The 13,865-nt window shown below is 42.7% G+C and overlaps 1 protein-coding gene across 5 annotated transcripts in view; it reads left to right on the top strand.

The window, feature by feature from the left end:
- Window positions 1–250: 250 nt before the first annotated feature.
- The window catches only part of SRGAP1 (SLIT-ROBO Rho GTPase activating protein 1), a 306,426-nt gene continuing 292,811 nt past the window's right edge, over window positions 251–13,865 (top strand). For all 5 annotated transcript variants that reach the window (XR_012420434.1, XM_065524524.2, XM_065524525.2 and 2 more), the window contains exon 1: window positions 251–1,111. Coding sequence is in view for 4 of the 5 variants with exons in the window: in XM_065524524.2 (XP_065380596.1) it covers window positions 1,045–1,111 (67 nt within the window). In the remaining variant the exon portion in view is untranslated. The remainder of the gene's footprint in view (window positions 1,112–13,865) is intronic.

Consider the following 13,865-nt stretch of genomic DNA (forward strand, 5'->3'; position numbering starts at 1 on the left):
GGACCAGCCAGGCGTTTCCTCGCGGAGCAGGGGCGGGGGCTTGGACGGAGAAGGGCACAGACCCGAGCGCCGTCCGCTCCCGCGAGCCTAGCCCCGCCTGGCGGAGCCCGGAGCAGCCGCCGCCCGCAGATCGCTCGCCGGGCGCCCGCGAGGCGCGAGCCGTATGTGCATCCTCAACTTTGCGGCCGCCGGGGGCGCGGCTCCCGCGTGCGTGTGCGAGTGTGCCTGTCACCGGCGGCCTCCTGGGGGCAGCAGCGGAAAGGGGGACGCAGAGAAAGGCAGCCTCGGCGCACCGCGGCCAGGGAGGCAGAGGCCTCTCGCGGCGCCGGCTCTAGAGACCTAAACTCCGCCGGAGCTGTGCCCAGGGCGCGTCTGAGCGTCGCCGCCTTCATCCTCCCAGCAGCAGCGGGGACTCGCGTTAGGATTGCGATTCCTTTCGCCTGCCGAGCGGTAGCGGCGGTGTCTGCGGGCAGAGGAGCGGCGGCCGTGGCAGCAGCATCCCCAGCCCGGGCGGGACCATTGAGCGCCGGAGCCGGCGGCTGGAGGCAGGAAGGGAGGGTTGTGGCGCTCGACCTGGGCGCGTTCCCGGCGCCTGCTCTCCGCCGCTGGTCCTGTCCCGGGCGCCCGGTGCGTGTCTCGAACAATGGTGCGGAGCGCCGGCGCGAGCCCCGCGCCCGCCCAGCGGCCGTAGAGGAAGTGGCTGGGCTCTCGGCGAGGTGGGCAGGGAGACGTCCCCCGCCACTCGCTCGCTGGAGTTTGCCTGCGTGTCCGGCCTCTCCAGCCCCGACCCCGGGGATTCCCTGGGATCACCGACGGAGCTCAATTCCGAGAGTATGGTGCCAGCGCCCGGGCTAATCTAGTCCTCTCTACTCGCTCCTTTTTCCCTCCTCCTCCTCCCTCTCCTCTCCCTCCTCCCTTCCCTCGGGTCGGCGCTGCCTCTGGATTCCCGGCGTGTGAGAGTACAACTCTGCCTCTCCAAGGAGAACTGGTTGTGACCACTGAACAGAACTTGCCCATTGAAAGCAAACCCAGAACAGCTGGATAATGTCCACCCCGAGCCGATTCAAGAAGGACAAAGAGATCATAGCCGAGTATGAAAGTCAAGTCAAAGGTAAGGATGGGAGCGGCTGCCTTGCTCCTTTTGTGTGCCTTCTTGTCATTGTGCTTGTGGAGTTGCGTTTCTAACTTGGTGTCTGCGTGGGAGGAAGGTGGTGAGGGGACAGCTCGAGCCCTGGCTGAGCCACCCGGGCTTCCTACAAGTCACTTAGTTCCCAGTTGCAATCCCAGTCCCGTCAAACCCACGGGAAGCTGGAAACCGGTGACCTCCCCTCGCCAGCTGCCAGCCCGCATCTCCAATGGGGAGAGAACTGGCTTTAACTTAACCACCTTCAGCTGGGCAACTTCTGTGGGAAGCAGACAGCAGAGATGCATCCTGTCCAGCTATTATTATCACCGTCATTATTCTTTTTAAATAGTATGATTGTCACTACATAATTTTTTTACGGAATCATATTTGTAAAGTCTGTGAACCCCACGCGGTCTCCAGCCTCATTGAGTGCAGGCTATTTCAGGTATTTACACCGCTCACCTATTTACACCGCTCACAATTTATTAGGGCGAGTCCCCCTTTTATTAAATAGCTCCCTGAAAGCCTGGCAGTTAAACGAAGCAGTGACTAGTGGAATCTGACTCCTCCTTTATAATGGGCCAGAATTCATTGCCATCTTTCACATTCACATGGGAATATTGCTTTATCATTTGCTGGAAGCCACTTGCATGTAAAATGAAGGTTTGAATATTTGAGTAGTAGTTTCAATCGATTTGCATTGTCAACTAATGAAGGAAACCTAATTAAGGCTGATTAATTATTTTTACTTTCTATGCCTTGTGATTAAAAAAAATATATTTTCTCTCCAATACAAGTATTTTTTGCTGCTGAAGTGTTTCGTAAACATATGTTAGTTGAATTTTTTCCTCCTCCTTCCTGATGTCTCAGGAGTAGCTTTCCTGATTGAGACAATGGATGGAATGTTGGGATCGCCCGCTGTTCTTTGACACATTCAATGCAAAGTTCATAAAGATTGTTATGTACACACCTGTGTTTGTCTATGCACAGTCTTATGAAAGGGTTACGGAGAAAGGCATTACTGTACTTCCCTTGAGCAAGGGAGGAGCAGCCTGAGTGTTCTTTTGTGTGGTCAAGTTGTAAAAATGCCTGGAGTCCTGTGAGAGGACCTGGTGGAGAAATCCTGTATCATCCAGTGTGAATCGAGACCAACTCATTGTGGCCACAGCAGACACAATATGCAAGATAACTTAGGTTATCTTTAGGCTGACCCCTATAACGGAGTTAAGCTAAACATTGTTCAGTAGACACAGATTTTTGTCTGCTTGGAATTATGATAATTTATACTTACAGGAACTTGTTTTATTGCTATGGAAGTTGTGTTAGCCGTTATTTTCTTAGAGCCAGGTAAACTTTCTAATGAGACTAACCTTTCTTTTTTCGGTGAGTCCAACATAGCCTAAAACCTTTCATTCCAAGGCAGTACTCTTGTTCACAACCACCATTTCTCTGTGCAGTTTTTCCACATGGCTCTTTGTGGCAGGTCTTCAAGGGGTGGCGGTCTGGTTTTTCTGCCGCCTGGAGCTCTAATTGGCAAATGCACTTCCAAATGTTGATTTCTTTATCTTTGCTGTAAGGTCACTTGCCAGTGATCAAATCCTTATTGGAAAATCAGCGAAATGGGATGTGTTGCAATGTGTCTGTCAAATTCAAATGGAAGAAAAATCATGAACGTGGTGAAAATCACATTTGGAACTAAGTCTCTCCCACAGCCAGTGACCTTCTCCCTATTTCCTTCAACACTTCTCCCTTCCACACACCCACAAGTCCCTAGGCTGCTTTAGGACTCTTCACCGTACCTGCCTGCCCTGTGTCCAGGCTTTACCTCCTCCTTCAGTAACCTACACATCCAGTATCTAACCTAGATCACTACATCCATACACAAAAGTGGGAATAAGGGAATATCACGGAGTCAGATCATATAAGCATTAAATGGCACAAATTCACCTGGTACTTCTAGGCAAATCAAGAAGAGAGTGGGAGAAAAATAACAGGCAAATAGTGCATGAGGCCAGCTGTCCAATGCAGGGAGAGTAGGCCCCTTAGTAAGGACAGCATGGGAGACAAGACTCTGGTTTTTCTCTACCCTCGCAGAGTGCTGTCTGTTATTTAAAGGTCTGTGTTTTGGGGCCAGATGCAGTGGTGCATGCCTGTAATCTCAGCATTTTGGGAGGCTGAGGCAGGCAGATCACTTGGGGTCAGGAGTCCGAGACCAGCCTGGCCAACATTTTGGTAGATAAACCACATCTCTACCAAAAAATACAAAAATTAGCTAGGTGTGGTGGCACACACCTGTGGTCCCAGTGTGCCTGTGGTTCCACTTGAACCCAGGAGGCAGAGGTTACAGTGAGCTGAGATCACATCACTGCACTCCAGCCTGGGTGACAGAATGAGACTCTGTCTAATAAATAAATAAATAAATAAACAAAGGTATATGTATTTGGAACAACCTGCTTTTTAAATTACAGTCAGCAACTTTGACGATAAAAAAAAAAAAAATTCTGTTCTATTGCTGAAGAAAAACCTAGCTCTGTGGAACTCATTAAGACATAAGCCTAGGCCAGGCACGGTGGCTCAAGCCTGGAATCCCAGCACCTTGGGAGGCCAAGGTGGGCGGATCACTTGAGGTTGAGACCAGCCTGGCCAACATGGTGAAACCCTGTCTCTACTAAAAATACAAAAATTAGCTGGATGTGGTGGTGCATACCTGTAATCTCAGCTACTCTGGAGACTGAGTCAGGAGAATTGCTTGAACCCAGGAGGCAGAAGTTACAGTGAGCTGAAATTGCACCACTGCACTCCAGACTGGCTGACAGAGCGAGACTCCGTCTCAAGAAGAACACAATTAATAAACATACATATTGGACTCTCTAGGTGACTTAGGTGTGTGGGTGATTTCAAGAGTCATTCTGATTATATGTATGTTTTTTGACGTTCTAACTTAGAACCTAACACCCTAGAATATTTTCCTCTCTTACTCTCTCCCATTTTCCCTAATAACAACTCTATTTATCTCGGAATTTTTGAGATAATGTTTTGACCTAAAGGAATGACTTCAGATATGGATTTTTTTTTTATTTTTTATTTTTTTATATATATATGTATGTGTATGTGTGTATATATATCTTTTATATATATATATATATATATATATAGATATCTAAATAGGAGATATATATATACACATACACACATAAAATGGAGAATCACTCTGCCGCCCAAGCCAGAGTGCAGTGGCGTGATCTTGGCTCACTGCAACCTCCGCCTCCTGGGTTCAAGTGATTCTCCTGCCTTAGCCTCCGGAGTAGTTGGAATTACATGCACACACCACCATGCCCAGCAAATTTTTGTATTTTTAGTAGAGATGGGATTTCGACACGTTGGCCAGGCTGGTCTCGAACTCCTGACCTCAGGTGATCTGCCCGCCTCAGCATCCCAAAATGCTGAGATTATAGGCATGAGCCACTGCATCTGGCACAGATATGGAATTTTGCCATTGTGGCTGCCTGCACAGGTTTTGGGAACAGACTTCAAGGGGCTATTCTTAACTGTGAAAAGAACTATTCCTGGTGATAATTTGTAATTTTGTGTATAAGATCATAGATGTATCTAGTTGTGTGTATAATTTTGGGCAAGTCACTTAGCCTCTCTCTGGGTTTTGGTTTTCTTATCTATAAGATAAGGAGTTGGAATTCTCTTCATCCTAAGTGTCTTTGTTTTTTTTTTTTCTTTTTGAGACACAGTCTCACTCTGTCACCCAAGCTGGAGTGCAGTGGCATGATCATGGCTCACTGCAACCTCCGCCTTCTGGGTTCAAGTCCAAGTTCAAGTGATTCTCGTGCCTCAGCCTCCCAAGTAGCTGGGACTACAGGCGCACACCACCATGCCTGACTAATTTTTGTAATCCTAAGTGTCTTTGACTCTAGTTGAAGATGTCATATCAGTTCATATTAATTGCTTCATAAAATTTTCAAGCTTTTTAAGTTTTCTCTTGGCTGCTCTGTTTTGGGGAGAATCATTTTTGCTTTCACTTTTATTTCATAAGTTCATGGACACTGTATAAATTGAGTTCTTGGAGAATTAAAATATAATACAATAAAGAATACAGAAAAAACAGTAATCAAAACCACATGCAGAGAAGTGTAGCACAGAATCGTAAGACAGAGAAGAATCAGGAATGATACAAGTGGTTAAACAATGGATAGGTTTGAATCGGGGACAAAAGGGGACCCCAAGCAACAGTTTTAAAGAATGAATTGAGCATTTCATGCCTCTTGGTCAAATTCTCAAAGACTTAGAATTAAGAGAAATAAATCTCTTGTTCGAATAGGCCATTAAAAAGCAAGCATGTCTTGAAAAGTGTATGAAACCCAAACCAGTTGACTATGCTATTTGTTAGCATCTCTGGCAACTAGTATAGCAGTGGAAGGGATTGAATAATTGGCTAACAGAAGGTTTTGAGATTATCTATGGACTTTAGTGATCTATGTAATTCTTGTATTCCGCAGCAAAACTATTGTGGAGCCACGCATATGGGAACGAAAAATACTCAAAAAGACATGTTTTGTGAAGTGGAACTTATAGATGAAAGACTGTGTGTGTTTTTAATAATGTATGTTGCTAGTTGCTAAGAATTGACAGTTATTATTTGTAGTATTTTCCTAGAGATAGCACCATATTTATCTACATGCAAAATGTATAGGGAGTGCCAAGAAAATCTGTTGTTCTTTGACCACTCTGCAGCCTGACATACAAATAATACATTTTAGTAGCAGATGGAACATGAGGAAATGCCAATTTGATTTGGTATGGCCTTGCATCATGCCATGGTGCAACTGTGTCTGCATCTTATGTTCTTTCTTATAACATAGAATTGGAAGTGACAGCAATTTAAGTTACAAATTAAAACTTTATAGCTGGGAGGGACCTGTAACATTTTTTTCTCCAACCCAGTCATTACATGATGCAGGGAGGCTTAATGATAGAGTTACACAATTAACAGTGACATACCTGGGACCAGAACCCAGGTTATCTTCTTTTCAGTAGCGAGAATTCACTTTTAGATTCCTCACAAAGTAGATATCTAAATAGGAGATAGAACAGTTACCTATTTAGACTTTGCATTCATTGAAGGAGTCATTGTTGGACCTAAGAGAGCGTAGAAACCATCGTCTGTGAACAGGAGTTAATTACATTGATTAACTCTAACCAAGTTGTTTTTTTCACCAGGACCATTTCAAGAGACCACAATACCCAGGCAGCAGCTTCACATGGTGGCTTTTAAGGTCTAGAAAAACAACATGGTTAATATGTACAAATGTGATTTGCTTGATGTTTTGCTGAAGCTAATTGCAGCTACTGCAACAAGGCCTTTACAGTGCCCTGAAAACCCGATTAGTTTCATGAACTTCAGAATATATTAAGGGATAGTTTTAGAGAAAATTTTGAGCAAAGCATGACCTTCTGAAACACATGAGGGCTGGATTATAATACAGGATAGTAAATCTCAGCTCTGACAATCTAGATTGGTTTGTTTACTCCTGTGCTATGTTGACCAGTTTAGGAGTCAGACAACTTCAAGTCTGTTCTGGGTTTTAGAGTCTTTGTAAATTGGCCAGACAATTTCTTTTTTTTTTTTTTTTCTTCAAGACAGGGTCTCACTTTGTCACCCAGGCTAGAGTGCTGTGGGTGAACAAGGCTCACTGCAGCCTTGACCTCCTGGGGTCAAGCAATTCTTCTGCCTCAGCACTCCAAGTAGATGGGACTGTAGGTACACACCACCATACCTGGCTTTTTTTTTTTTTTTTTTGTAAAGATAGGGTTTCGCCATGTTGCCCAGACTGGTCTCAAACTCCTGAACTCCTGCGTCAGCGTCCCAAAGTGCTGGGATTATGGGCATGAGCCACCGTGCCTGGCCAAGGAGAGACAGTTTAAAAATTTTTATTCATGCTACCTATTTTTACTTCAATTCAAACAACAAGGTAAAGAAAAGGGAATAAATTGTTTGTCTAATTAGTCTGTTTAAGGCAGAAATTTGGATTAGAGTCTGGGCATGGTAGCTCATGCCTGTAATCAATCCTAGCACTTTGGGAGGCCGAGGTGGGTGGATTGCTTGAGCCCAGGAGTTTGAGACCAGCCTGGGCAACATGGTGAAGCCTCGTCTCTACTAAAAACACAAAAATTAGCTGGTGTGGTGGCATGCATCTATAATCCCAGCTACTCTGGAGGCTGAGGCACGAGAATCGCTTGAACCTAGGAGGCGGAGGTTGCAGTAAGCTGAGATTGTGCCACTGCACTCCAGCCTGGGCGACAGAGTGAGACTCCATCTCGAAAAAAAAGAAGTTTGGATTAGAGACAGTTATGTACAGGGATTTTTGTCAGCTCAGAACTACTTTCTAATTTATTGACAGCATTATTTACTCTCCCCTGTTGATGTGTTAGACTGGAAAGAAACAGAACGTGGTGTTTAAAACCAGGAATTCTGGGCCAAGCACGGTGGGTCACACCTGTAATTTCAGCACTTTGGGAGGCAGAGATGGAAGGATCACTTGAGACCAGGAGTTTGAGACCAGCCTGGTCAACATGGCGAGACACCATTTCTAATTTTTAAAAAATAAATAAATAATTTTTTTAAAAAAGCAGGAACTTTGGTGTTAGCAGTCTAGCCTTGTCACTGATTAGTTGTGTGACCTCTAAGAGTCAATTTCTTCATCTGTAAAATAGGGAAAATCATAGTATTTACCTTGTTGTCTTTTTAAATTTTCTTTCTTTTTCTTTTTTTTGAGACCGAGTCTTGCTCTGTCACCCAGGCTGGAGTGCAGTCGTGTGACTCTCAGATTCAAGTGATCCTCCTACCTCAGCCTCCCAAGCAGCTAGGATTACAGGCATGCTCCACCATGCCCAGCTAATGTTTTTGTATTTTTAGGAGAGACAGAGTTTTACTATGTTGGCCAGGCTGGTCTCGAACTCCTGACCTCAAGCGATCCACCCACCTCAGCTTCCCCAAGTGCTGGGATTACAGGCGTGAGCCACTGCACCTGGCCTCCTTGTTGTCTTTGTGAGATTGCAGTGAGGAAAACATTTATCACAGGCTTGGCACATAATAGTCAATAAATGTTAGTAATTGTTATCTGTTTAATGCTGGTTTTCTTTCCATCTACTGTTTTTTGTTTTTTGGTTTTTTGTTTTTTGTTTTTTTTTTTTTTGAGGCAGGGTCTCACTCCGTTGCTCAGGCTGGAGCACAGTGACCCAATCTCGGCTCAGCTCACTGCAGCCTCGCCCTCCCCAGGCTCAGGTGATCCTGCCACCTCAGCCTCCGGTGTAGCTGGGACTATAGGCACCTGCCATCATGCCTGGATGATTTTTGTATTTTTTGTAGAGAAAGGGTTTTGGCCATGTTGCTGGTTTCAAACTCCTAAGCTCAAGTGATCTGCCTGCTTGAACCTTGGGCCTTGCAAAGTGCTGAGATTACAGGCATGAGCCACCTTGCCCAGCCTGTTGTTCTATCTGCTGTATCTTGTTGCATTCTGATTTAGATAAGTTTTTGAAATTCAAATATGTAATCGCTAGTCTTTTTACCAGAATGAATTCCAAAGTGGACTCATCTTGAATTATCCTAAGAGAGTGCCATGTGCTTTTAGAATGGAGTGAGTTTCATGGTGGAATTTAAAAGGGAAATAGAATAGACAAAGCATACAGATTCCCAGCTCATAATAAGGTGGATTTTATATTTTGTCATTATTTTTCATCCAAGTGCAAGTAACAAAGGCTAACAGCACATTTCCTGGCTCTGGGCTGCCATGTATTTAAGAATAACTTTTGTTTTAAATTGTCTCTACCTCTGTTCAGTGATGCTGTATGGAAAATGAGAACTATAGTTCAGTCAGTGGATTTTACTTACCTGGGGGTGAAAAAGATTCTTATGACATCAGATAAAGTCACTGACTTAATCTCATAGTCTTGAGAAAAGTGTTTTCTTTTAAAATCAATGTAGGAATGAAAATTTCACTTATGACTGCTAATTTGCTTCTGTTTCACTAGAAAGCACTTTGATATTAGAAATCATTGTCTATCTCCCACACCCTTTAGTGTACAGGGCTCATTAAACATTTATTACATGAGAAGAGGAATAATTTGGAATCATAATTCCTTTATACTGCAAATAAACATGGTGATCATTCAGAATTGTCTAGGATGTCCAAACAAGTATTACCATACCACACATTTTTTTTTTTTTTTTGAGATGGAGTTTCACTCTTGTTGCCCAGGCTGGAGTGCAATGGCATGATCTCAGCTCACTGCAACCTCTACTTCCTGGGTTCGAGCAATTCTCCTGCCTTAGACTCATGAGTAGCTGGGAATACGGGTGCCCGCCACCACACCTGGCTAATTTTTTGTATTTTTAGGAGAGACGGGGTTTCACCATGTTGGCCAGGCCGGTCTCGAACTCCTGATGTCAGGTGATCCACCCACCTCAGCCTCCCAAAGTACTGGGATTACAGGTGTGAGCCTCTGTGCCCGGCCTATTACCACAAAATTTTAAGTTGAATTCAAATGGTTTATAATTTCTTTAGAAAGTCATACAGCTGGAAACATTCTAAATGTCCAACAGTGGGGAATGGTTAATTAAATTCCATTGGTAAATTATTAACTGACTTTATACATGCAATGTTATGCAGTCTTTACCACTGGTTTTTGAAGAACATTTTATGATATGGTTAATTGTTTTATAATAATTGAAGAAAGACTGTAAAATGGAAGGTGAAATAATAATTAAAGATAGTCATAACCAGAGCTAACAGTTTTGAGCACCCACAGTGAGCCAGTCACCATTGCTTTGCGTGGGCACCCTGAGGGATACGCTGAATTGTGTATGTGCAAAACAAGCTATAATGCATGGGAGGAGGAATTTCTGCTTAACTTTCCTGTTTAGTATAGTTAGTACTTTCTGCGTCTTTGAGCCACTGTATACCTGGCCTTTGGTAAATTTTCAGGCCAAATGTAGGAATCTGACTTTCAACTCCAGCCTCCTTGAGTAGAGTAGTGGGTAAGGTAAATCCAAGCAAAGCTTAGCCTCTGGATCAAACCTCTGGTAATCAGATTTGTCCATAGGACAACCAGATTTCTCATTTGTTTACAACTCATTGATATACTTTGGTTTTTCCTTGCTTTGAGCTTAGTTAGCTTGTGTGTTTGGGAGAGCAAACTTGCTTGTTTATTTGCTGGCTTGCTTTGTGAAATATACATACAAACAGGTACAGAAAATGATTATTTACAGTTTAAAGAATAATGGCTTTGAACACCTCGGTACTAGCCACCCAGGTTAAGAAGTAGAACATTACCAGTGCCTTAGAAACCCCCATGGATTGTCCCTTTCCTAGCAAATCTCCCTTCATTGCCACTGCCACTCAACAATTCTGGATATAGTATTAATCATTCCCTTGTTTTCTGTAAAGCTTTACTATCATTTTGTAGCTTTCTCTATAGTTTTGATTAGGATGCATTCATATATCAAGAATATAGGGCCATTCGAACATTTTCTGAATTTTTAACATGATGAATTGGTATACATTTTTAAAAGGGAGTAGTAGTGTTTTGGCATGTATAACAAATCTTTATCTTTTAAAGATACATGCTGAGTAATAATGGATGAAATTAGGACTTCCGGGATTTTTTCGAAAATAATCTTGGGGAGGGAAGAAATAGGTAGGGATACAGATAAAATACCATGAATTGATAATCAGTGGGTGCATGAGGTTAATTATATTATTCTCTTTATTTTTGCATATGCTTGAAATTTTCCCTAATAAAAAATTAATAATATGTATTCTTATGACTTCAATTTTATACTCAATATTATTATGTTAAGATTAATCCACTTTGGGAGGCCGAGGCGGGTGGATCACGAGGTCAGGAGATCGAGACTATACTGGCTAACATGGTGAAACCCCGTCTCTACTAAAAATACAAAAAACTAGCCGGGCGTGGTGGCGGGCGCCTGTAGTCTCAGCTACTTGGGAGGCTGAGGCGGGAGAATGGCGTGAACCCGGGAGGCGGAGCTTGCAGTGAGCCGAGATCACGCCACTGCACTCCAGCCTGGGAGACACAGCGAGACTCCGTCTCAAAAAAAAAAAAAAGATTAATCTACATTAATGTATGTGACTATAATTTCACTGCCACACTGTGTGCTTTCTCTGGTGCATAATATTCCAGTGCATAAAAAATACTACAAGCTATTGATTCATTCTATATGACATTTGAGTTATAGTTTTTTTTGCTCTCATGAATAATAATAGTGTATAAAATGCTGTAGGTGTCTCCTGGTGTACAAGAAGAGTTTCTCTAGGTGTACTTGCTGGGTCATGGGGAATGTGCATGTTCAGCTTTACCAGGTAATGTCAAGCCTTTCTCTTATTAGCAGGGGAGGAGAGTTCACAGCCTGAAAAACACATAGCATTGAGCAATGTATTAGTTAAGGTAGAGGCTAAGATATTATAATAAAGAGAACTCCCCTAAACAGTAACTTTAAAACAGAGAGATTTTTTTCTTTCTTGGGTAACAGACTGGATATGTCCAATCCAGGCCACCAGGATATCTTTGCCCCATTATTAAGGTTTCTTCCATCTTGTGGTTCTGCCATCACCTAGATAAACGAACTTGCCTACTCTTCGAAACCAGGTTTTAAGTATTTCAGTGTTTTGGCTTACAGGAAGGAAAATCAGCCTTAAGGAGCACATGTCCAAGGTTTTCAAACCCAGCCCTTAGTAGTACATATACTTTCCACTTATTTAACCAGCATGGCCACATCTTGCTGCAAGGGAAACTGGGAAATGTAGTCTTTCTGGATGGCCGTGTTTCTAATTATAACTTGATGGTCACAGCATGAAAGAACAGATTTTGGTAGACAAGCAGCAGTCACCATGAAGTTCTTTTTTTTTTTTTTTTTTTTTTTTTGGAGGGGAGAGTCTCACTCTATCAGCTAGGCTACGGTGCAGTGGCGCCATCTTTGCGGCTCACTGCAACCTCCACCTCCCAGGTTCAGGTGATTCTCGTGCGTCAGCTTCCCAAGTAGCTGGGACTACAGGCGTGCACCACCACCCCGGGCTAATTTTTGTATGTTTTAGTAGAGATGGGGTTTCACCATGTTGCCCAGGCTGGTCTCGAACTCCTGGGCTCTCAAGTGATCGCCTGCCTCGGCCTTCCAAAGTGCTGGGATTACAGGCGTGAGCCACTGTGCCTGGCCAGAATGATTTTCTCTTTTTATTTTTAATTTTTGTAGGTACGTAATAGGTCTGTATATCTTACTGATTTTTGAGTTTTGTTTTGTTTTAGTATGTTCGTGATGTTAATCTCCTGCCAGTTGTATCTGTTGCAAATATCTGCTCCCAGTCTGTAGCTTGTGTTTTCACTTTTAAAAAGATCCTCTAGTCTGGGCGTGGTGGCTCATGCCTGTAATACCAGCATATTGGGAGGCCAAGGCAGGTGGATCACCTGAAGTCAGGAGTTTGAGATCAGCCTGGCCAACCTGGTGACACACCATCTCTACTAAAAATACAAAAATTAGCTGGGCATGGTGGCGGGTGCTGGTATTCCCAGCTACTTGGGAGGCTGAGGCAGGAGAATCATCTGAACCCAGGAGGCGGAGGTGAGCCAAGATCGATTGCACCATTGCCCTCCAGCCTGGGTAACAAGAGCGAAACCCCATCTCTAAATAATAAATAAAATAAATAAATAAATAAGAAGATCCTCTTAATAAATATAAGTTGTTCATTTTTAATTTGTTCACATGTATCAATTATTTATATTTGATGTTTAAATAATCCTTCCCCACTTTAAAGTTAGGAAGATATCTGTCTGTGTCATCTTCTAAATGCTTTAAAATTTTGCTTTCAGCATATATTTTTAATTCATCTGAAGTTTATTTTTTATTTTTTTGAGCTAGGGTTTTTTTTAGAGTTCTTTTCATATAAGTGACCTTTTTTGGGGTTCCATTTACTAATAGTCTTTTTAACGAAAAGATATGCTAGCTGCTTCTGTTTTGATGAAAGTTTCACATATACAGAACTGTATTTTTGGACACTCTGTCATGTTCCGTGATTAATTTATTCTTGCACCAATAGCATAGTCACACTATCTTAACTACTATAGCTTTGTAATAAGTCTTTATGTCTGGTAAGCTAAATCTCCCCTCTTTCTTCTTTTTTCAGAAGTATCTTCTGATCATGCTCCTTTCTCTTCCAAATAAATTTTAGAATTAGTTTGCCTTCCATTGAAAACACATTGCCATTTTCATTGAAATTGCATGAAATTATAAATCAATTAGGGAAGAATTGGCATCTATATATTAGTTCTTCCTAGCTGTGAATATGAGTATTCCTTCACTTATTTAGTTGTTTTAAAATATCTTTGTGTAAAGTTTTATATTTTTGATGTTTTTCATTAGATTTATATCAGGATGCTATTTTTATGACTAATGTTCATGAGATCTCTTTCAAGATTGTTTTCTAGTTTCTATTATGCAGAAATGCAATTTACTTTTTTTTTTTTTTTTGAGATGGAGTTTCACTTGCCCAGGCTGGAGTGCACTGGTGTGATCTCGGCTCACTGCAACCTCCGCCTCCCAGGTTCAAGCGATTCTCTTGCCTCAGCCTCCCAAGTAGCTGGGATTACAGGCATGCTCCACCACTCCTGGCTAATTTTGTATTTTTAGTAGAGACAGGATTTCTCCATGTTGGCGAGC

This window comes from Macaca fascicularis, chromosome 11 (assembly GCF_037993035.2).
Source record: "Macaca fascicularis isolate 582-1 chromosome 11, T2T-MFA8v1.1".
Classification (NCBI taxonomy): Eukaryota; Metazoa; Chordata; class Mammalia; order Primates; family Cercopithecidae; genus Macaca; species Macaca fascicularis.